Here is a 25,538-nt window from a genome sequence, read left to right on the forward strand (position 1 = left end):
CCATATGTGAGAATACTTTCCTGCTGTCCTTGGAGAACACCTGCAAAATATGAGTAACTTTGCATTTTTCAGATTAATAACCAGTTTACTTGTATGCTCAAATTGAGATACTATCGTCAAGAACAAACATACTATCAGAATCAAAGAGCAGTAAAATATGAATAACCAATTAAAAGAAAGATAAAATAGTATAAAAAAATAAATTTCAAATTATTAATGACATAAAACCTGCCTGATCTTGAGTAACTAAAAGTGCACAGATAATCCAAGAACCAAGCCTTATCACACATTTAACAGGTATTCTATAAGATTCCCTTGGAATAGAGTTCCACAGATAAATTTATTTTTCTGGAGAAAAATTCTGAGTTCCTTGCCTGTGTCATTTTAAAGAGGATTTCAAACTCCTTAGGTAAGCAAGCTAAATGAAGATTGTAGTGCATATTGTTGCAACAGTAGATGAACAGAAATATCAACTTGTCCCCTCTTCTTTTTGCCTGATAGGGGGTGGAGGCATCAGTAAATATCATTGATAGCCATCCTTCTGACCACAGAACCATTGTTATCCTAGGACAAGTAGGCAGCATATTCTCACGTATGGGTGACATTACCGACGGAGCCCTGGTACGGACCACTTTAAAAGTGCATCATAAGACTCTAGAAAGTTTGCGATAGCACGAATCGCGCATGTGCGAATGCCTTCCCACCCGACATAGGGCGCGCAGTCCCTCAGTTTCTTAGTTTCCGTGGAGCTAAGAAGTCGTGTTTTCAACGGCTGTTGAAAATTTTTTTTTGTTTTGCTGCCTTCCCGCTCTCGCGGCTTCTGACTTTTCAATCAGTTCTCTTTTCTTTTTCTGTTTTACTAAAAAAAAAAATGAAAAAGATTATATTCTTGGGTTCGGCGGGCCCTTATGGATCACCATAGCGTTTGTTTTTCCTATGGCTGTCTTACCATTACTGTCCCTCCTGCCGATAGTTCTCAACATGGGCAGTTGCCTTGCTCGGGCACTTGTGGTCACTGCCATCCACCGCTTCTTCTTGCAGTGTCTGGCCCTCGACTTTTCCAATTTCTGCTTCCTCTGCTTTTTTTCTTCAGCAGTGCATTCCCACTCCACTTCAGCAGCAGCTCCTTTTACGTACCTTCAGACATCCGGCACCAACAGTACTACTCAAGCCCGCACCAACTACATGGGCGCCGAGACTGGATCTTCCCATGCTGTCTGCGGTGTCGCACCTCACAGTGGGTAAGCCGGCTGCCAAGCTTTTCCCTGTTCCCTCTGGGCTTAGGGTCATAGTAGCAGTGAGTCAAATCCTACCAACCTCTAGCAGCCCCAACTATAGCTCTGCTTCGGTATCGATGATTGCCTAGATACCGGCATTCTCATCTCCAGAGCGTTTGAGTGGCACCGAGGGTACCGGCTTTTAGGCCAACGGTACCGGTGCTTTCCTTTAATGCTGTGAATTACAGAATTGCTGCAAGAGGACTTATGGGAGGAATTTCGGCTACTTATGTCGACTCCCATGTCAACATCAACTCTTGGTGCCAGTTCAGTCTGAGCCTTTGACTCTGATTGTACCTACCCAGGAGTCTCTAATAGTGGCACCGATTCTGGTACGGGAACCGACATTGACCTCTCGACGCCAATCTTCTTTACAGATGTCACCAGAGACGGCTTTCCGCAAGTCAAAGCATTGGAGCCTTCAGTACCGTTTGTTCCACACCGTCCCGCACTTCTAGAGATTCAGATCTCTAGGGGGGTTCTGAAAGGAATCTCTACTCTCCGACGCCGAGGATTCCTCAGGAGGTAATTTTACTCACTTTTCTTCTCAGGCAGCTCCTTTTCCAAATTTCTCAAGGATATGTCTGAGGCTTTACCCATTCCTTTAAAGGCAGATTCTGAAAAATCCAAACAATTTTTAGCTGCCTTAGATTATGATTAGCCACCCAAGCAATTCCTCAACTTACAGTGCTGGTGGATCCCCACAATGTGGACTCACTATACAGGGTGGTTTCCTTTCCAGATTTTGATAAACCACAGCTCCTTCTTGAATCTCTTCTTCGGAGCCAGTGTCTATGCCTTTGTACCACCCTTGCAGAGAGGGCAAGGCTATGCATCAGTTTAGCAAATGTCTATATCAGAATGTTAAGTTGGCTCACCTGTCTCGTAATTACACTTTCCATTTTTCCTTCTATCTGAAGCATTTGGTGACACAACTGGACACGTTCCAAACATAACTTCTGAAATGTAAGCTTCCAAATTTCCAACATTTCATATTAGACTTGCTTCCATCTCCACAAGTACATGGTCAGGCCAGCATATTACACCTTTGAATTGACCTCTCGTGCGGCAGCAATGTCAGTTGCTATGAACCACCTTGCCTGGCTTACATTGTCTGAGATCGACAACCCCCAGGGCAGGCTAGCAAATGCCCCTTGTTTAGGGGACAAACTCTTGGCATTTTCATGGACAAGGCTACTCACAAGTTGTCTGTCCACGAGACCAGGTGGGACACTCTGGTCATGCCTAAAAAGAACCCTCCACCTTCGCATCCCTTCACCACAATCTTCTTATCAATGAAGCTTTGCTGCAAACCCTTTGCCTCTGACCCAGTCTCAACCCAGGAGACAAAGGTCACAAGAGCAATCACGTCAGCAACAACAAAAACAACAGGCTGCTCCACTAAAATCAACACAATCTTTTTGCCATGTTTCTTAGAGCATAGTCACCTTCCCCATTCTACAGTCTATGCCTCAACCCATCGGAGGCCGTCTTCAGTTCTTCATAGATCGCTGGGAGTTCATCACCTCAGATCTCTGGGTTCTCACCATCATATGGCATATTTACACACTCAATTTTCACACCCTCCCTTCAGACCATCTTCTAAGAGAGTCTGTTTTGGAGTCTGCACAGTCCTCCCTTCTTCTTAAGGAGGTTCAATCCCTACTCCTCCTGAATGCCATTGAGGAAGTTTCCCTCGATCAGCGGGATCAGATATTCTCCCAAGAAGATCGAAGGATTGAGACCCATCCTGGATCTCAGAGCTCTCAACAAATTTCTAGTCAAGAAGAAATTCAGATTGCTATCCCTCACCCTGCTTTATCCTCTCCTCAATAGGAACGACTGGCTCTGCTATCTAGATCTCAAGGAAGCCTACATGCATATCCCAATCCATCCGGCTTCCACAAAGTAACTTCGTTTCAGAATTAATCAATGTCATTCCCAGTACAACGTACTTCCTTTCGGCCTGGCGTCTTCTCCCAGAGTCTTCACGCAGTGCCTAATTGTAATGGCCGTATCTCTCCGATCACATGGCATCAAGTCTTTCCTTGCCTGGATGACTGGTTGATCAAGGCTGTTTCATCTTAGGAAGTGGTCCAAGCAACATCTCAGACCATTTCTTTTCTTCAGTCACTAGGATTCGAAGTCAACTTACCCAAATCACATCTGCAGTTCATTAGGGCAATCCTAGACACCACTCTCATGTGAGCGTTTCTACCTCCAGATCGTCTTCAGATTTTCATACATCTGTGTCAGCAACTTCTTCCTCTTTCAACTGTTTCTGCTAGACACATGATGGTTTTTCTAGGCCATATGACTTCTCCTGTCCATATCTAATCTAATCTAATCTAATCCTTAGGTTTGTATACCGCATCATCTCCACGTTCGTAGAGCTCGACACGGTTTATAGTAAGAGAAATAGGAAGGAACTACAACAGAGGGGTAGAGGTAGAAGTGTGAAGAAAATTTAGAGGACTGGCAAGACTACGTTTTCATACTCCTTAGTGGACCTTTGTGTCTCAGTGGTCTCAAGCGACCAATCGTCTCTCACAACATATATCTGTGCCATTGTCTCTTCTGCAGTCGCTTCAATGGTACATGACCTCTTCCAATCTTTTCAGAGGTTTTCTTTTTCACTTGTCCCCTCATTTCCAGGTCATCACGACGGATGCATCCCCTTACGCCTGCAGGGCTCATATGGACGATCTTGACTGCCTCTTGGGTCCTGTGTGTGGAATGGGGACATTTATGAAAATGCTACCCTGGAGGATCTGGATTTCAGATTACCTAAAAGCCTAAATTTGGCTTCCAGAACCTCCCTCCTGCGTCATTAGTACCTACATGTATCAAGACAACCGGCTCCTCTCCAGCACTAAGGTCAGTAAGAGGAGTTTGAATTGTATTCGGAAATGGATGGGAAGCTAATGAAGTGACTTTAGGATAGGGGTAACATGAGTATTGCAGCTCTCACAGAATATGAGTTGTGCAGCTGAATTCTGGATGGATTGAAGGGGGAAAAGATGGCTGTGCAGAAGACCTGAGAGTAGCAATTTGCAGTAATCTAAGTGCTAGGTGAAGAGGATGTGGATAAGAGTTTTGGTAGTGCGCTCAGAGAGGAAGGGTCAGATTTTGGTAATGTTATAAAGGAAGAAGCAGCATGCTTTAGTGATATGTTGTATCTGGGTGAAGAAGGGGAGAGAGGAGTCAAAGATGACCCTGAGATTGCGATCAGACAAGACAGGGAGGATGCCAAGTTTGACTACTTGGGCTCCCGGTTCAAATTTTTGTACACATTTTTTAAATTATAACTTGTGATCCCTTGTTCTGTATTTGGTAAGGGTCTGCTCTGTTTTACTTGGAAATGAGGTATGTGGTATTCTGTCTGGATATTGTTTCTGGGTATAAATCTATAGCAGCCCCCACTTGCTCCATTAAACCTATAATATGTGAACTGGTGTTTTGGGGCCCAGTGTAATATTTCTAGTGCTGTCTATTCATAAGTAGGGTTCTTGCTGTTTAAAATAGGATTAGTGCTACTATTTGACATGTTTGCTACTTGTATGTTCAGCTAAGATTTTTTTTTCAAGTTTTAAATTAATTTCACAGTTTGCCTGTTAGTAGAGATATTTATGTTGCTATTGCTCAGCATGGATGATGGGATGGAGACAGAGAGAAAAATGGAGAGGGGATGAAGCTCAGATGAATCATGTATAAAGGAGAGAAGGAGCATAGAAAGAGGGAAGATTCCATCAGGAAGGGAGGGATGATGGATAGTGGATGGAAGGGGCAAAGAGTAGACACTGGATAGAAGGGGCAGAGAAAGAATACAGAAGCTGCATGGAAGGGAGAAAGAGGACAGATGCTGGCTAGAAAGAAGAGAGTGAAGAAAAGATAAGGAAAGCAGAAACCAGAAATGACAAAAAGTAGAAAAAAGATTGTTGCATTAGAATAAAGTAGTATTGTAGCTGTATTGATAACGTTTATAAATAGAAAATGGAAATAAGGTAATCTTTTTTTTTTGACCTACTCACTTTTGGAGATCAAATCTCCCTTCCTCATGTCAGGACAGGATACCATAACAACAGTATACTGACCTGAGGAAGGAGGTTTTGGCCTCTGAAAGTTAATTGAAAAATGAATTAGTCCAATAATAGGGTATTTTCTTATTTTCCTTTTTTTTTTTTTAGTTTTATTTCTATTGGTTAATTTGTAAAGTGGTGATTTGTTAGGTTTTTGTTTTTTTTTCAAATTTACATCTACTATCTTTATATTTTGCACAGTGAAAGGGGACTTGTGTCTCCGTTTCTGTGGTGTTGCATTGTATGCAGTCTGCCTTCTTGGTAGTTCAGTTTAACCTTTGTTTGCGTGTTTCTGTTTTTAGTTTCCAGTCAAAAAGCATGAGTCCTGAACCTGTGGGTAGTGCATCTTCGCCCACAAGGTATGCCTAAGGCATCATCTACATTTTCAATGCCATCTCGCTGAATCACCGGGCACTGCCCTCTCTCCTCAGTTTTTTCCTTCTGCAAGTGAGTTGAGAAGGTGTCTCTTCATCTATTCTGCTTAGAGTTCCTATTTTGGGGTATTATCCAACGTTTTGCTTAGAGGCTTTGGGTACTATAGAGGTTCCCAATAGTCCTGGGACAGCTCTGCCTAGGAGAAGCTGCAGACTCAGTGTTCTGAAGTCTCTAGCTGGGTGGTCCACCCTAGCTGCAAGGTACCTGTCTGGCCAGCCTGCCCTAACACTTGGATTAACATAGAAACATAGAAATAGATGGCAGATAAAGGGCACGGCCCATCTAGTCTGCCCACCCCAATGACCCTCCCCTACCTTTCTCTGTGAATAGATCCCACGTGTCTATCCCATTTGGCCTTAAAATCAGGCAAGCTGCTGGCCTCAATAATCTGAAGTGGAAGACTATTCCAGCGATCAACCACCCTTTCAGTGAAAAAGAATTTCCTGGTGTCCTCGTGCAGTTTCCCGCCCCTGATTTTCCACGGATGCCCTCTTGTTGCCGCGGGATCCTTGAAAAAGAAGATATCTTCTTCCACCTCAATGCGGCCCGTGAGATACTTGAATGTCTCGATCATGTCTACCCCTCTCTCTACATTCCTCGAGTGAGTACAGCTGCAACTTATCCAGCCGTTCCTCGTACGGGAGATCCTTGAGTCCCGAGACCATCCGGGTGGCCATTCTGTGGACCGACTCCAGTCTCAGCACATCCTTATGATAATGCGGCCTCCAGAATTGCACACAGTATTCCAGGTGGGGCCTCACCATGGATCTATACAACGGCATAATGACTTCAGGCTTACGGCTGACGAAACTCCTGCGTATGCAACCTATGATTTGCCTTGCCTTGGAAGCTTGCTCCACTTGATTGGCAGTCTTCATGTTCTCACTGACGATCACCCCTAAGTCTCGTTCTGCTTCAGTTCTTGTTAGGATCTCGCCATTAAGGGTGTAAGTCTTGCATGGATTTTGGCTGCCCGGGTGCATGACTTTGCATTTTTTGGCATTGAAGCTGAGTTGCCAGGACCTAGACCAGCGCTCCAGTAGGAATAGGTCGTGCATCATGTTGTCGGACATTGAATTTATGTCTGTTGTGCTTTTGCCCACTACATTGCTTAGTTTGGCGTCATCGGCGAATAATGTTATTTTACCTCGCAGCCCTTCTGCCAAGTCTCTTATAAAGATGTTGAATAGGATCGGGCCTAGGACCGAGCCCTGCAGCACTCCATTGATTACCTCCGTCATTTCGGAGGGGGTGCCGTTCGCCACTATCCTCTGAAGCCTACCTCCAAGCCAGTTCCCAACCCATTTCGTCAATGTGTCGCCCAATCCTATAGAACTCATCTTGATCAGCAACCTGCGGTGTGGTACGCTATCGAATGCTTTACTGAAGTCCAGGTATACGATGTCCAGGGATTCCCCAACATCCAGCTTCCTCGTCACCCAGTCAAAGAAGCTGATCAGGTTGGATTGGCAGGATCTCCCCTTAGTAAATCCATGTTGACGGGGATCCCGTAGATTCTCCTCGTTCAGGATCGTATCCAATTGGCGTTTGATTAGAGTTTCCATTAGTTTGCACACTATTGATGTGAAACTCACCGGTCTGTAGTTTGCTGTCTCCATCTTGGAGCCTTTCTTGTGGAGTAGAATGACGTTAGCCGTCTTCCAGTCCAACGGGACGTTACCCGTACTAAGGGAGAGATTGAAGAGCGTGGATAGCGGTTCCGCCAAGACATCACACAACTCCCTGAGCACCCTGGGGTGTAGGTTGTCAGGCCCCATTGCCTTGTTAACCTTAAGCTTTGACAGCTCGCAGTAGACACCGCTGGGTGTAAACTCGAAATTACTAAACGGGTCATCTGCGTCAACCCTTGTCTATAGCTGAGGGCCGAGTCCTGGCGCCTCGCGGGTGAAGACTGAGCAGAAGTATTCATTTAACGGACTTTTTCCGAGTCCGCTTCTACATAGTCTCCGTCTGGTTTCCTAAGACGTACTAGCCCCCCTGAATTCTTATTTCTGTCACTGATATACCTGAAGAAGGATTTATCTCCTTTCTGGATGTTCTTCGTTAGAGACTCCTCCATGCGGAATTTGGCCTGCTGTTTTGACGGCTTTTGACTTGGCCAGATAGACTTCCCTAGAGTCCTGTTTCTCTGATTGTTTGTAAGAGATGAATGCTTTTTTATTCTCCTTGATAAGGTCCGAAATCTCCGCAGAGAATCACTGTGGCTTATTGTTCCTTCGCCGTTTAATTACTGATTTAACATAGCGGTTTGTTGCTTCTTGTATGGTGGCTTTCAAAGTCGACCACATTTCTTCCACGTTATCGGTTTCTGCTTGGCTTTGTAGCGCCTGGTGAACGAAGTCTCCCATTTCTTTGAAGTTTGTGTCCTTGAATTTGAGGACCTTGGTCAGTGTGGTAGATTTAGTGAAACCTTTCCTGAGATTGAACCATACCATGTTGTGGTCACTGGAAGCCAATCTGTCGCCCACCGAGACCTCTGTGACACTTTCTCCATTGGTAAGTATTGCCTGATCCCTTGTTGGTTCCAACACCAGTTGCCTGAGTCTTGCTCCCTTCATAGAGTTTAATAGCCTCCTGCTGCTGCCAGAAGCAGAGGAAAGTGTGTCCCAATCCACATCAGGCATGTTGAAGTCACCTAACAATACTGTGTCCCCACGCAAGGTGATATTCTCTATATCTCCGATTAATTCCATATCTAGGTCATCCTGTTGTCTTGGGGGTCTGTATATTACGCCAAGATACAGGCATTTGTCCTTCCCTCTGGCCAAATTTACCCAAAGGGATTCCCCAGTGTAGTGGACATCTGTGATTCTGGTGACCTTAATGTCATCTTTAATATATAATGCTACACCTTCTCCCATTTTGCCCTGCCTGTCCCAGCGAAGCAAGTTGTAACCCGGTATGACCATGTCCCACCCGTGGGAGTCCGTGAGCCAGGTCTCAGATATTGCCACCACATCCAGGTCGGCATTCCTCATTTCTGTTTCTAATTCCAGGATCTTGTTTCCCAGACTGGGGGCGTTTACGTACATAGCCCTCCATGTTGTATGTTTATTACGTCTCAGTGGGGATGTTCCCGCTTGAGCTACTTGGACACCTTTAGCATTATTCGCATGTTTTGTACTTTCCCTAGACCCAGAGTTACAACGTGCATCTATCCCGGACTCCCCAGAACCAGAATTACAGTGCTCGGGGTTTAGCCCCTGGGAGTCTGCTTTACCAGGTTGCAGTGGCGTACCAAGGGGGGGGCGGGAGGGGCGGTCCGCCCCGGGTGCCAGCTCTGAAGGGGTGCTCCCGGCCTTGCCGTTCAGTCCCCCCACACCCCCGAAGGACCGCTCGCCCCACTGACCTTCCTGCACCACCTGTGAAGCAGCAAGCAGCAGGATCGCGAGGTCAGCTATCCCTGAGCTGCTTGAGCGCTGCTTCCTGCGCCGCGGTACCGCCCCTCCTCTGACGTCAGAGGAGGGGCGGGAACGCGGCACAGGAAGCAGTGCCTAAGCAGCGCAGGGATAGCTGACGTCGCGATCCTGCTGCGGCTGCTTCATAGGTGGTGCAGGAAGGTCAGTGGGGCGAGCGGTCCTTCGGGGGTGGTGGGGACTGAACAGCAAGGCCGGGAGCATAGGTAGTGCTGCTTCATAGGTGGTGCGGGGAGGCCAGGGGGGCGAGCGGTCCTTCAGGGTGGGGCGGGTGGGCAGGCAGGCAGGCATTCAAGGGGGAGGGGGGTGACATGCAGGCAGGCCTTCAAGGGGGGGGGACAGGCCTTCGGGGGGGGTGTGCAGACCTTCAAGGGGAAGGGACAGGCCTTCAAGGGGGGACAGGCCTACAAGGGGGTGGGACAGGCCTTCAGGGGGGGTGCAGGCCTTCAGGGGGGGTGCAGGCCTTCAAGGGGGGACAAGCCTTCAAGGGGGGGGACAGGCAGGCAGGCCTACAAGGGGGGGGGACAGGCCTACAAGGGGGTGGGACAGGCCTTCAAGGGGGGGACAGGCCTTTGGGGGGGTGCAGACCTTCAAGGGGGGGACAGGCCTTCAAGGGGGGGACAGGCAGGTCTTCAAGGTGGGGGGACAGGCCTACAAGGGGGAGGGACAGGCCTTCAAGGGGGGGACAGGCCTACAAGGGGGTGGGACAGGCCTACAAGGGGGGTGCAGGCCTTCAAGGGGGGACAGGCAGACCTTTAAGGGGGGACAGGCCTTTGGGGGGGACCCTGGTTTAGAAGTACACGGAGGGAAGGGGGTGTTCAAAGAGACGTGCATATGCCAAACTTTGGGGGGGGATGAAGAAATAATGGGTCTGAAAATAGAGGAGAGGGAGAGAAATGATGGACCATGAGATTTAGGGAGGGAAGGAACTGAAAGGGAGAGAAATTGGACACAAGGGATGGTGTGGAGGAGGGATAGAGATACTGGATAGGAGGGTAATTGGGAAAAGAAAGGAAGAGATGGTGGACTCTGGGGTGGTGGGGAAGGAGGGAGAGATGCCGGATGAAAGGGTAGTTAAGAAAAGGTGGATCTGTGGAGGGAGATGAAAAAAAGGAAAGATACCAGACTTCCTGGGGAGGGAAGGGAAATGGAAAGGGAGGACAGAATTGGCAGATGGATGGTTAGCACGCAGAAAAAAGAAAGATGGAGACCCTGGCAAGCAAGTTATCAGAAGAAAACCAGAGCCTTGGACCAACAAGATTTGAAATATAACCAGACAACAAAAGGTAGAAAAATTAATTTTATTTTCTGTTTTGTGATTATAATATGTCAGATTTGAAATGTGTATCCTGACAGAGCTGGTGTTGGACTGCAAACGTGAGCTAGGATTTAACAGAGAGAGGAAAAGTCCTTTTTGTTTCTTTATTTTATTTACACCACAGCGCCAGTGTGGTTAGGAGAAGCCAAAGGGGGTGAAAAAGCTATAAAACCCACCAGGAGTTTTGAAAAAAATCACCCAACTGGGCAGGAAAATCGAATTGAAAAACCAATTCAATAGGCTGAATCGAATCGAAATTTTTTTTCCTGAATCTGGCAGCATTAGTTTGCGCTACTGTCTTAGACTTTAGGACCTGGGATTGGGGAGAGATGGCATCCTCAGTACTTTATAATGCAAGTGAAAAAAGGATTTGGTCAGACTTTTGAAGGGTCTGCAGAAAAAAAATATTGTATAGGCCGGGGACATGAAACAGCAGGAAATGTGAACTTTTCTTCCTTCTATTTTTGTGAATGGAAAGGCTGAGGATGTCAGAGAGTTCAGTTAATATATGTGCTTTATAAGAAAATATAATAATGTGTTTTATAAAGTTTATAGCATAGCTGGCCTACCCAGTGAGGTGTTTCTAGTGGTGTTGGTGGCAGCGTGTCAATGTGTTGAGAGGAAGAGGTGGTCTGGGAAATTCTGCTGAGCAAACTCCGGGCCCATTTCCACCCCCCAGTTAGTCCACTCCACTCAATTGGTTCACACACTGAGTGGGTCTTTGGGTGTTGTGTTGGGATCTCTTCCAGTGGTTTATCAGTATCTCCTTCTGGTCCAAGGAAGGAAACTTTGTTATCCTTAGCATTGACCTACAGAATATGTTTGTAACAGCGCTGCTTGTGTGGCATTAGGCTATGTAGTGATCGAAAGAAAAAAACAGACCTTTGCACATTTTTGCACTATATGGTGGGTGTATGAGGAGATTCACATTTCCTGCACAGCTAAGTCCATGTGAAGTTACCTTGTGCTGTATTTGACATCTAGCAAGGTCTCTGTTTGAAAGGAAAGATCTAAACTTAAAAATGAAGTGGCCAGAAGTTATGGTAAAAGCAGATAGTGTAGCTGGTTTTAAGAAAGATTTGGACAAATTCCTGGAGGAAAAGTCCATAATCTGTTATTAAGACATGGGGGAAGTGTCTGCTTGCCCTGGATCGGTAGCATGGAATGTTGCTACTCTTTGGGTTTTGATCAGGTATTAGTGTCCTGGATTGGCTACCATGAGAATGGGCTACTGGGCATGATGGACCATTGGTCTGACCCAGTTAGGCTATTCTTATGTTATGTTCTCATCTGTAGGGGCCTTTGTTTTCACTTCTTATTTTAATGTATTTTTTTTCTGGGAACTTATCAGTGTTTTTTATAATGGGAACAAAAATGGAAGAGAATTAATGTGTGTGGGATGAGGGGGTAACTAATTTCTTCAGCTAAATAATTCAATCCACTTCAAACAGACATAGGAGAACTCACGCTCCATTCACACACCCTCCAACCAAAAACGTCAAAAGAAAAAAACTGTTCGACAACCTCCTAGCCATTCGAGCTGCAACACTCGACCCCCAACCCTACAACCAATTGACATCGACCACAGACTGCAAAACCTTCAAAAAGAAATAAAAACCCTTCTATTCAAAAAACACATAAAACCGAACTAACACAATCAGAACTGTCCCAAGCATCACCTGCAACTACTCCATATGTACTTCTGATGTCATGACAATTCAGACATAATTTATGTTATGTTATGTTTGGAATATAAGAAAATTTTCACTGCCTGTTTCTATTCTGACCATTTATTCCATTTCATGGTCATTACAAAAAATATTTTTTTACATGGGGGGGGGGTGTCAAAAAATGATGGGCCCCGGGTGCCACATACCCTAGGTACGCCACTGCCAGGTTGTGACCGAAGCACATGAGTGCAGGCTGTATTTCGACCTTGTGGGTACCTGCTGAAGAATCGTGTGAGACTGGTGGGATAGAGGGTTTCAGGCTGTTTTAGCCTGTGTAAAAGGCAGCCAGAAGAGACAAGACCCTGGAGATATGATTGCTTGTCTGAGGCAAAAAAGCTTTTCCTTCAGCCAGCTTCAGTGAGAGCTGATGCAGGCATAGCACATTGCAACACAGTGAGTACAGCCCATTACTGTCTATGAGAGACATTGGGATGGAGTTGATTTGGTTTTTTTAGGAGTTTCTGGGGCTTCCTTGAGAATCCCCCGCCCCTAAAATCCTGTTTTTGATAATTTTTTTCTCTATATTTTTGTAGCTCCCTCAGGCTGCTTTTGGCCTCCCCTTGCTTTAAAATACCTCATTTGGGTCTGGGAACAGTCAGCATGGACTCCACAGATGGTTTAACCACAGTATCATGTCAATTTTGCACTTGATGGGTGCCTGAGGAGCACTCGTGTGCCATGGCACATGATGGGGGGGGGGGGCGCGGGACCAGTGGATTTAGCCCCCCCTCTTCCCAGGACCCTCAAGAGGCACAGATGACTCAAGAAGTGGGACATAAATCCCTCCTTGAGCTCTCCTCTTGCAGTACGGCGCCACCAGCAAAGAGAAAATGCATGGAAGCCACAGTAAAGGGGAAGTCCCTTGAGGGTGTCTTAGAGATCCCCTGGGGATCTCAGGTCAGGTTTTTTATGCTGACTTAGATATCCTGGGGGGCAGGGCAGGTTTTTGATGCTGACTTTATGGCTCTCATGTTTGAAGCCTATGTAAAGTACAAACGGTCCCCATGTCCAGCTGATGCTAAGCCAGTTAAAATGCAGGACGGTTTATCTCTGCAGTCTCGTGTGTATGTGTGTTTGTAAAAGTAATCCCTGAGGGTAGTCAAACAGGGACACACAAGAAGGAATAAAATTGTATTTTTATTTTAAATTTATCTGTGTTCATGCATTTCACATAATGTGTTTACTGTTGGGGAGAGGGCAGAACACAACTGTGCAATTTGAGTGTAGGCCTGCACAGGAAGACCCTACACTGGTACAGAATAATTTTGAAGCACCAGAAGAACAGACCTGCCAAGTCTCCTGCTTTTGCGGGTCTTTACCCAACTTCCAGCTGATAGGTCAGGATCTCTCACTGAGTTGCCTCTCTGTGCTGCAGCAGCAAGAAAGGTCCCATACTGCGGCATGGGAAGCCAACTCCTTTTGCCTCCAATGACCAATCAGCTGTGCCAGTGGTGGAGCAGTGGGTGGGTCAGGGTGAAATGAATGCCAACCCTGAATCTCCCATTGGGTATGCCAGCTCCTTGGCAGCTCTGGAAGAGGTATGGGGGACAGCAGCCACATAGGGAAGGGAGGATGCACAGGATATGAGATGCTGGAATCTGAGAGCTTAGATTTGATTTTAATTAGATTTGATTTTATTTCTTATATATTGCTAAACCATGAGGTTCAAAGCGGTTTACAATGAAGATAGATTAAAGATACATTAAAATAAAATAAATAAAAATGGTACTTTGGATTTCCCTACCTGTCCCGAAGGCTCACAATCTAGCTAAAGATTAGAGAGAAAAAGGGAATATTTTGGACCCAGTGTAAGTGGGTATGGAAAGAGAGGAAGACTAGAGGGGGGGGGGGGGGAGGAAAGGAAGGTGCATGAGGCATGCTGTCTTGCTATGCTGCCATGTACCGTATTTTTTGCTCCATAAGACGCACCCTAGGTTTAGAGTAGGAAAACCAGAAAAAAGACATTCTGAACCAAATTGTGTACTAATATATACCAGGCTCTGCATCCAGCCCCCTCACTCCCTGTCAGGCTCTGCACCCAACCCCACACTCCCTGCCAGGCTCTGCACCCTGTCTCCCCTTCCCTGCCAGGCTGTTCCTTTCATTTTTCATATACACACTCGAGCTTATGCCTTCTCCATAGTGAAAATGACTGCCACAACTTAGGCAGCAGTCTCGCAAGATTGCCATTGGAGGACATGGCAGCCATTATGGGTTGAAAGTGGCAAGAGCTCTGCACCCTGTCTCCCCTTCCTTGCCAGGCTGTTCCTTTCATTTTTCATATAGACACTCAAGCTCATGCCTTCTTCATAGTGAAAATGACTGCCACAACTTAGGCAGTAGTCTCGCAAGATTGCCATTGGAGGACATGGCAGCCATTATGGGTTGAAAGTGGCAAGGGAGGACTCACTCCTGCTTGTGCCAGCTTCAATCCCAAAATAGCTGCTTCTGCAACCTCCAGCAGCAATCTTGCAAGACTACTACCAGAGAGCCATTCAAAAGGATGAGGTCAATCAAGAGGGCAGCTAAAATGATCAGTTGGAACAACTATTATATTGTATTTGCCACTGCCTAAAACATCAACAGAGGCAACTTGGCAGCTTGTTGGCACTTAATGCAGGTAAAGAGTATTTTAAAACATAGTATAAGTGCTGATATCTACACATGTGTGCCATATTGAAAAACCTATGGGTTCATATTAAAAAAAAAGAAGTTCAAAAAGTGGCCTAAATCGGTACTTGGACGATCAAAAAGACAGATCGTCCAAGTACCAATAATCAAAGCTGATTTTAGATGTATCTGAAACCAGCTTAGGCCTTTACCCTGCCTCTAAACGCCTAGAGCGAAAAGAGGCGTTTTTAGAGGAGGGGAAAGGGCATGAGGTGGGCTGACCTAGACTTGGTCTAAGTCAAAACGTATAAGTTCCGACTGGGCAAACTTGTTAAAGTTTTGGTTATACTTGCTATACGACTAAGTCAAAACATTTATAAGTTCCGAATAGGGGCCGCTGAGCTGATCGCAGCTGCTGCGATGAGCTCAGCAGCCCCGGCAACCTGCCCATCCCCCACCGCACCAATTGCAGTAGGAGAGATACCTAATCTCCCCTGCCGCGATCATGATCCCCCCTGAACTGCTGCGAACTGCGGCAGGAGAGATGCCCAATCTCTCCTGCTGCAATCGTGATCCACCCCCTCCGAACCCCAACAATACTGGCAGGAGACGCAAGTCCCCTGTACCTCCCCCTGAAAATACCGGCAGGAGGGAACCCTCCCCCCACTCCCACCCTCAAATACGGACAGGAGATATCCCAGGCCCTCCTGCCCACGGCGCCCCCCGTGACCCCCCCGATTGACCCTCTCCCGAACCCCTGATTGCCTCCCAAACAGCCCTGTCTAACCCTGCGACACCCCAACTCAACTTATGTTAAGTTGGCTGGACGGACAGGTCCCAAGCCGATCTGACCCGCAGGCCCGCCATCCTCTGAATGGCGAGCCTAGGGCCTGATTGGGCAAAGCGCCTAAGGCCCCGCCTCAGCAGGAGGGGTTGGGCTCCCTCCTGCCGGTATTGTCGGGGTTCGAGGGGGGTGGATCGCAATCGCGGCAGGAGAGATTGGGCATCTCTTCTGCCGTGGTTTGCGGCCATTCGGGGGGGTTCGCGATTGCGGCAGGAGAGATTAGGCATCTCTCCTGTCGCGATTATTGTGTGGGGGGAATTCTGTAACCGGTGTTGTTTTTGACAGACGCCGGTTATAGAATCCAGCTTTTAGACAAAGGACTGGCCCCTCCTTCGCCTAAAGTTCTTGTTTTGGGCATTTGGGACTTCGGCAATTGTTTGGTTGATAATGTGTTCTAAGGTTAGCAGTAGTGGTGGTCTGGGTGATTAAACTGCTGAATGTAGAGACCATTCTTTAAAAAAACCCTCATTTTGGACATTTTTTTGAGAATGGACATTTTCCCTGCTGCTACTTTCAGCGTTTAGGGCCTTAGGCCAAAAGGGGCTTAGATTTTTGGGGGGGGGGATTATGCCCTTCATATGTGTTTGCATCTAAATGCTCATAATTATATTCAGCGGTTGCAATCTTTCTGTACTATCAGTTTTGAGGGGAGAAACACTGGAAAATTGAGAAGACTTCTTGATTTTCTTAATCAGAATTGGAAATATACCTTTAAGTTTTGGTGATGCACATAATGCAGATCAATGGCATAGGTGAAAGGAAAAAGCTCAGTGGCTGCCAGTCTGATCCACACTGTTCCCCAGATTTTGTGTGTATGGCCGGGGGGGGGGGGGGTGCAGATTTAACAAGGGTGGGTACTAGGCAGACCTAGGCTGGTTGGTACCCCAGTTCTCTTTTTATTCACCTGATTTGTTGCAGCTGACTGGGCGAGTGTGACTCCAAAGTGGAAAGGCCGTCACTCATCTATGGCTATACCCTGAATAAACTTTGAAAACCCAATTTTAGAAAGCTGGAATTTACATGTGTAAATCTTTACCAGGAGCATAGCCATAGATAAGTAAGATTTACACATGTAAATTCTAGTTTTCTAAAATTGGGCTTTCAATGTTTGTTCAAGGTATACTTTTAAATGCCAGTATTTACACATGTAAATCACAAATAAGGCTTCTAAAGATAAGGACCATTATTAAAGATTATAATATGATAATTGAAAAGATAATATAAACTTTCTTAAAAGAAGTCTTAATACTGTACTTCTGGCAATGCCATGGGATTATAGCATGTAGCATTACTGAAGTGTACTAACTCAAGAAATTTGAACTGTTGATGGAAATGCAAAATATCCACTGAAAAGTTGCTGAAGAAACTCTTCTGAAATATTAGTGTAGTGACTGTGTTGTGTAATATTATGCAGTCCCTAGACTATCACAGCGTATCTCTACAGTCATTTCCATGCTATTTCAGATTTTCACTTTTGGTTTCTTAGTACTATCATCAATTTCCATTCCATGGATATGTCAGGAAAAGGAGAAACTGTAAATAACTCTCAGTTGAATGCTTAGTAGCATTGCACTATGCGTATGTTAAAACTAAGTACAGTATCAAATAGAATGTACAATATTGAAGCAGGATGTGAAATTGGACATGGAGGTCTTTATCAATGTCTCTCTCTTTCTGATTTTTCTGATGAGAGTAAGATATACATTCTAACAATGTACCATAATACAAACACAGTGGATATTAAAGACATGAGTGAGATATATTTTTAAAGCCTTTGTAATACATTATTTTAAAAATCTACATACAGGTTATCACAAGAAATTCAGCAACTAAAGCAGAAGATATGTGAGAGTGATATTGTGCACAAAGGTTATTATCTAACAGTAGAAGAGAAAAGCACTCATACCAGTTCCCCTTCCAGCCCTATAAAATTGCAGTCTCACCTCCTTCCATTGAATGATGACAGGTACTTTAATCAGATTTTATTTTTATTCCCCTTATCAGAATTTAAAACTTGGAATTTGTATGTTTCATATTGTTGTAACTAGATAATTCAGTAAGAATTTATTGTTTTTCACCTAGAAATGTGGTTATTCTAAATCCTCTTTTTTTTACATTGCTTGGTTTCTTGTTTCCACACACACATGTAACCCTTCACCCTAGCTGTCATGTACAGGGAACAGAAGATCCCTTGCTGATTGAAGACTGAAGGAAAACCTTTTCTAAGACTAGCTTCAGCACTGCTCCTGTGTCAGCAGGGTTTGGCCATAATAGGGGGTAACTGCTTTTCTTTTTCCAGCCTGAGCTTTCCTCATTCATTGCCTGTGCCAGCCTGATAGAGACACCAAAGAGTGTCCCTGGACTCATAGCTATGCTGACATAATGTTGTTTTTACATCAAGTCTCATTATTTCAGACACAAGTTGCATTTAACAATCTGTTATTACTTTCTTTTTTTTTAAATTTTGCAAATAATCATACAAGTTACGCACTTGAATAAGCAAGTCAAAAATACATTCAAGTTACAAAATGAAAAAAAATGTTATAAAGAAAAAGCGTCTAATCCTTCTTAGACCTCAAAGTTAAAGGAATGGTTCAAATAATCATTACATGACATATATACCAAAGAAAAGCAATTAACATGAATATACCAGCACCCCCTATTTCCCTTTACAAAGCAACACAATCTACTTCCCCTTTTTTTTTTTTTTTTTTTTTTACTAGGCTAAGGTTTCTACCATGGCCCAGAGCACTAAATACTCTGATGCTGCTCCAGCACTCATAGAATTCATGTGAGCAGCAGAACATTTAGCGCTCCAGGCTGCGGTAAAAACCTCTACTGTGGCATAGTAAAAGAGGGCCTAAGTTAGACTAATTTTAATGACCTTCAAATACAAAAAAGCTTTCAATTATTCTGGTTGACAGAACACATATTTTATGGCCAAATATCTTATGATAAATTTTCTCCAATATCTCAACTAATTAAAGTATTAAAGATGCAAATCTCAACTTCAATGTTAATGCATTTATATTGTTCACTTTCAGATCTCAGCAACATCACTCACCGCTCAATATATCTCATAGCAGTTTAGCTTTACATGTCTCATCGTCACAGATCCATTTTATATTTATTTTTCAAGTGATAATTCAATAACATGTCATAAAGTCTAAAGTGTTTAGATAAATCATTTAGGCCAGGGCTGCCCAAGTCTGGTCCTCGAGATATACTGGCAGGCCAGGATTTCAGGATATTCACAATGAATGTGCATGAGAGAGATTTGCCTGCACTGCCTTCTTGGTATGCAAATCTCTCTCATACATGTTGATTGTGGATATCCTGAAAACCTGGCCTGCCAGTAGATCTTGAGGACCGGACTTGGGCAGCCCTGATTTAGACATCTTTTTTTTAATGCTTTAGATTGCGGTCTGGGGAGATTCAATCCGACATGTTTCACTACAGTGCTTTATCAAGGATTCTCCCTAGAAAGCACAGTTACTTACCGTAACAGTTGTTATCCAGCAGGCAGATATTCCCACACATGGGTGACGTCACCGACGGAGCCCTGCAGCGGACAGCCTCGAAAGCAAACTTGCTTGAAGATCTCGATCTTTCGAGTGCTGTAGCGCGCATGCGCGCGTGCCTTCCCACCCGAACTAGGGGGCGCATCTCCTGTGAGAATCCTCAGTTCAGATACCTAGCCAAGAAGCCAACCAGGGGAGGTGGGAGGGTTGTGGGAATATCTGCCTGCTGTCCCTGGATAACAACTGTTACGGTAAGTAACTGTGCTTTATCCCAGGACAAGCAGGCAGCATATTCCCACACATGGGTGACCTCCAAGCTAAGGAAAAAGGGATGGAGGGAAGTTGGCAATTTACGAAAAAAGATTTTGCAAAACAGATTGGCAAAAATGGCCATCCCTCCTGGAGAAAGTATCCAGACAGTATTGAGAGGTGAAAGTATGAACCGAGGACCAAGTGGCAGCTTTGCAGATTTCCTCAATAGGAGTTGATCGGAGGAAGGCTACAGATGCCGCCATCGCTCGAACTTTGTGGCCCGTCACTCGACCTTGCAGAGGAAGACCAGCCTGAGCATAGCAGAAAGAAATGCAAGCAGCCATCCAGTTGGAGATGGTGCGCTTTGAAATAGGACGTCCCAACCTGTTCGGATCAAAGGAGATGAAAAGTTGAGGAGATGTTCTGTGAAGTTGAGTGCGTTGGAGGTAGAAAGCCAAGACACTGGAATCGAAGCCTTCAAGACCGGGGCAGCCGCCGAGGTCGAAGTCAGATCCGAAGGTGGCTCCATGTCTCCAAAAAGTTGAAAAAATTGGGCGCACCGGCGTCAAAAGGCCCGTGGAGTGAGAGTGAAGCAACGATGACAATCTTCTGGGGAATGGGTCGGACCCAGGCACTGTAGACAGCGGCAGTGGGGATCGGTGACCGAAATCACACGATTGCACTGACGACAACGTTTAAACCCGGTAAGAGGCCGGGACATAGAAAAAATAAAGTCTGTGTTGAACGGAAGGAGCAATTGGGCCTAGGCCCAAGGCTCACCGGCCGGACAAGTAAGAAAAGAAACAAACAAAAAAAATGTTTGTTTGTTTTTTTTTTTACAAATAAAGGAGAAATAAAATAGAAAAGCATAGCGACCGAACTTTCCTGAAAAAAAGAAACAGCCGCGTTGAAGAGAAGGCAAATTGCTGCAGAGATGAAGAAAAACGTGCCGCCTTGTCTCCGCGGAATTAAACGAACTGAGGATCCTCACAGGAGATGCGCCCCCTAGTTCGGGCAGAAAGGCATGTGTGCATGCGCACTGCAGCACTCGAAAGATCGAGATCTTCAAGCAAGTTTGCTTTCGAGGCTGTCCGCTGCGGGGCTCCGTCGGTGATGTCACCCATGTGTGGGAATATGCTGCCTGCTTGTCCTGGGATAAAAATAAGTTCACATATTTTAATAGTTGAAATTGAAATTGTTTAACCTGATATTTGCTGTTTCATTTCTATTCTTCTTATATTATTAATCCTTATATTAACTGTATTTATTTTTTCATGCTCAATAAAAATGATTAAAGATTAAAGTATTAAAGTAGCCAGAATAGATTTAGTTTACCAGAGCCGTCCCAAGCCATCTATGCTCACATCTATTTCTTTGAGGCAAAGATGGTGGTGGAGTTTTTTCCTTACTATTTAAACTCCTCATAACAGCTGATTACACTCACATCCAATCACAATCCACACCAGTCAAAACAGAGACGTCCATTCAAGTTCACTATTTAAACCTCCCTGTTCCACCATATTTAGATTATAGATTCATTATTGTTCTTTCATATTTAATATATTTTCTAAATTGCCTCCCTCCCTCCCTACTATTAAATGGTCAATGATCCGCCTGCAAATATCCCCTATCTAGTGTTTATATTAGAGCCAATGGTGTACCATAGGATCATTTATATTTTCAGATAGAATTCTAGATTTATGTTCGTTAAGCCAAATCTTTACTGCTCTATTGGTATGCCCGATATACAGTAAGTTACAAGGGCATAATACTGCATAGATGACAGGCTTACTATTGCAGTCAGTATTACTTTTGGATCTAACAATGTAATCTTTTCCAGGAATCTGCCACTGTTCACCTTCTATCATAAGGGATCACCATTGACAGCGGCCACAAGCTTTATAAATACCTTTTTCAACATTTTTTGCTTTATTCCAAATTTCTGGAAATTTAACATTTGTCCAATAGACCTACCTCTATTTTATGCTATTGGGGAATTCTCCCAACACTAGATGCAATTGGAGTATAGGCCAATTTTGGTACATCGACTGTATTAATCTTTTAACCACCCTCAAAAAAGGAAGCACACATGTTAATATCTCTTCCTTTCTCTTCCCCAAACCTGGGGCTATCCCCAAAAGATCATGCTGAGCAAATCTTGCTCGTAAAAAAGCTCGTTTCAGTGATTTTTTGGGGGGTACCCCCTTTCCAAAGATTGTTTTTCTAAAATCTTCGCTTGTGAAAAGAAGGGAAAATATATCTAGCATAAGCTAACATTACAGTGGATTATTTAGAAGCAAGTCCAGAGGTCCTCTAATTTCCCTTACACTGTTTAGGGTCCAAAATATAAGATAATTTTAATAGACAAATTCTCCCCAGAACAATAACCCTGGTTTTCAGCACAAAGAAATCCCTGCACTGCTTCTGCATTTTTCTGGGAAAAAATCAGGAAATACTTTGAGCCCCAAAACAGATTATTCATAAAATGAAAGTATAAACAAAGAATATTGGTTCTATCACATTCTAGGGCACTCATTAACAACTTCTAAGGAACTTTGTAGAAAGTCAGTAAGGTTCCTATCTTGCTGAATATTAGATGATTCTTCTCCTCCCCAACCCGTCTCTCTTAATACCAGTAACATAACTGTGCCCAAGCTATAGGAGGCATAGCTTCAGAAGGAACATTATGCACTTCTTGATCATTTTTCTTAAGCATTTCGGTAGCTGATATAAGAGGTGACCTGGGGAAATTCAGAAACCTTAAGCTATTCTTCCATATCTGATTTTGCAGACGTTCCATCTTATGCAGTTATATCTCTTTCTTTTATAGTACTCAGCTGAAAGTCTTGAAAACCTTTCAATGACTACTCAACTGAAGACACCCTATTAGCTTAATGATCCATACCCTTGTGTAATTGCTTGTCTTGAACTTGTAGAGAGTGAATGTCCACATTAAACTTAGACATTAGCTGCATAAGAAAAGTTTGAACCCTCTGAAATGCATCCCATACTGACTCTAAAGTCACAACAGCTAGTTTTACCACCAGACCTTGACTTATGGAAGTTCCTCCACCTCTACTGCTCACTGCAAAACCAGTTCCAGATTGCTTACCAGATATTCTGGCAATAATAGCTGAAGAAGTGGCCAATATGATTCCTCTCCACCAGAGAGAGAATTGGAAGAGAATTGTTTTCCCTTCTCAAAGTGACTCACATTGTCCATAATACTTCCGATTCTCGGCAAAGGGCTTAATGAAACTTCCTCCTCATTGTGGTTTGCGGTATCTGCAGCCCACACACAACCCAATCAAAACAACTGGCAGTTGCTTCTTCCAGTCTCCGGCAAGCGGGCAGCAATGGAAGCAGCAGACAGAAGTAGAATGTTGTGCTACCTAGTTTTCTGCACAGTCTGAGGTATGTATGACTACCTCCCCTCTGGGAGGCAGTCTTACGTATGCGCTCGATGCGGAGAACTGGAGAGCCTGAAGAAACAAGTCAGACTCCTGGAGGGCAGAATACTGGAACTGGAGGCACATCAAGCAATGGAGGAGGAAGATAGAGATGCAGAGAACATCGAGATGCAGCGAACACCAAAACAGAGGACACCATTGAGGAAGAAGTCCGAGAGCTGGAGAAGTTCATAGAGGAAGCATACAGGGAGGCTGTGGAAAATCACCAGCAACAGTGGAACTGCCGAGATACACCTACAGAGAGTGTGGACCCGAGGGACAATCACCAGGAAGAAATGATGACACAGCAATGAGATCTGGAAATTGCGGAGGGGACTCACAAGAAGATGAGTCCGGTGCAAGCCAACGCCAGGATGAGAGAAAATGGATGGGAATGAAAGACACAGACCTAGGCTGGAGAGATAGACATACACCAGGGACATGGACTGGAGAATCAAGAGAAGATAGAGAAGATAGCAATTGTTGGGGACTCCATCATCAGACAAGTCGACAGCCACATAGTGGGAGGAAGACTGGTTCGACTGGTGACCTGCCTACCAGGAGACAAGGTAGAAGACATAGTGAGCCGCATCAACAGGATCATCGATAGTGTGGAAGAAGAAGATATGGCGGTGGTGATCCATGTGGGGACGAACAACGTGAGCAACAGGAACTACAACAGGGAAGTACTGAAAGACCAGTTCCAGATGCTAGGAAGGAAACTGAAGACCAGAACACAGAGGACAGCATTCTCAGAGATCCTGCTGGTACCCAAGGCTGATGAGGCAGATGGAGCTGCAAGCATTCAACACATGGATGCGGCGCTGGTGTGAAGAAGAAGGATTCCACTTCGTGCGCAACTGGATGAGATTCTGGGGGAAGAGCAAGCTATTCAGGAAAGACGGACTCCACCTCAGCAGAGACGGAACGAGGCTACTTGCAAACAACATCAAGAGAGAAGTTGAGAAGTTTTTAAACTAGGAAGAAGGGGAAAGCCGACAGTCGACCGAGAGAGAGAGTCGATGGTTCGGGAACTGGTATACCCAGAAGATACCATGCAGAAAGATAGAGGGGAAGACTCACCAGAGGATACCGTGCAGGGAAGGTAGAGGGGAAGACTCACCAGAGGATACCGTGCAGGAAGATATAGAGGATGACCCACCGGATCACAAGCAAGACAGATTGAAAGGGACACAAAAGGGAAGGAAATGTAAGAAAAGAACGGGTCGTAAACTCAAGTGTATGTATATGAACGCAAGGAGTCTAAGGAATAAGATGGGTGAATTAGAAACTATGGCACAAAAAGATAATGTTGACATCATCAGCATCACAGAAACATGGTGGACTGAGAAAAACCTCTGGGACACTATGCTGTGCTATCAGGATACAAACTATACCGCAGAGACAGAGCGGCTCAAAAAGGTGGGGGCATTGCCATATACGTCAAAGAGGGAATTTAATCTACTGGAGATAACACACCACAACTGACGGATAAGTTAGAGTCTCTATGGCTCAAAATTACGGGAACAAATGGACTGGAAACGAAGATTGGCATCTACTATCGACCCCCAGGGCAGTCTGAAGAAATTGATGGGGAAATGACAGATAAGATTAAACGCAACTGCAAGGGAGGCAACACAGTTATTATGGGTGACTTCAACTATGGAGATAGTCTGGAACCTAGGCACCTCCGGCTGCGCTAGGGAGACCAAGTTCCTGGATACTGTAGGCGATTGCTTCCTAGAACAACTCGTCAAGGAAAATATGAGTGGAAATGCAATTCTGGACATAATTCTAAATGGACTGCGAGGACCGGCACAAGGTGTAGAAGTAGAAGGGATGCTGGGAAGGATCGATCACAATATGATCCGCTTCAACCTGGGTGCAGGTGAGAAATATCAGACCATGGCGCTGAACTTCCGAAAAGGGAATTACGAAGGGATGAGACTCATGGTGGGGAAGAAGATTAAGTTTAAGTTTCAAGTTTATTATTTTTCTTGATTAATCGCTTAATCGGAATTCTAAGCGATGAACATTTTAAAATACATTCAATGAGAGACAAACAATACAAACTTAAATAATAACATCGGATAATTACTTGATATAAGTTCTCATTACATAAGGTAAGAAAGGGTTTTGAAATACAATTAATTAAAGAAAAGCAAAACATAGGAAAAACACAGTAGGGAAACATAATACATTAAAACATAAAGTAATAAAATCACTGGTCTTAAAATTATTGAATTAAGATTAAGAAAAGGATAAGCACTGTAAAAACACTAGAGCAAGCTTGGTCACTTTTTAAGGACACAGTCACTGAGGCACAAAATCTATATATACCGCAAAGGATCAACAAAGGATCCAAGAGTAAAAAGAACAAAGAACCGGCGTGGCTCACTGTAGAGGTGAAGGAAGCGATCAGAGACAAGAAAACTTTAAGGAATTGAAAAGGTCAAAAACGGATGAAAACTGGAATAAGAACAAACAACATCAACATAGGTGCCATAAGGTGTTAAAAGGGGCCAAAAGAGACTGCGAGGAAAAAATAGCCAAGGAGGAGAAAACTTCAAGCCGTTCTTTCAATAT

At 44.6% G+C, this 25,538-nt stretch overlaps 1 protein-coding gene across 7 annotated transcripts in view; it reads left to right on the plus strand.

The window, feature by feature from the left end:
- Positions 1-25,538, plus strand: part of KIF16B (kinesin family member 16B) — a 309,438-nt gene that overhangs the window by 170,868 nt on the left and 113,032 nt on the right. For all 7 annotated transcript variants that reach the window (XM_033936633.1, XM_033936634.1, XM_033936636.1 and 4 more), the window contains one exon: positions 17,538-17,696. In XM_033936633.1, the coding sequence (XP_033792524.1) occupies positions 17,538-17,696 (159 nt within the window). The remainder of the gene's footprint in view (positions 1-17,537; positions 17,697-25,538) is intronic.

Source organism: Geotrypetes seraphini, chromosome 3 (assembly GCF_902459505.1).
Source record: "Geotrypetes seraphini chromosome 3, aGeoSer1.1, whole genome shotgun sequence".
In the NCBI taxonomy this organism is placed as follows: domain Eukaryota; kingdom Metazoa; phylum Chordata; class Amphibia; order Gymnophiona; family Dermophiidae; genus Geotrypetes; species Geotrypetes seraphini.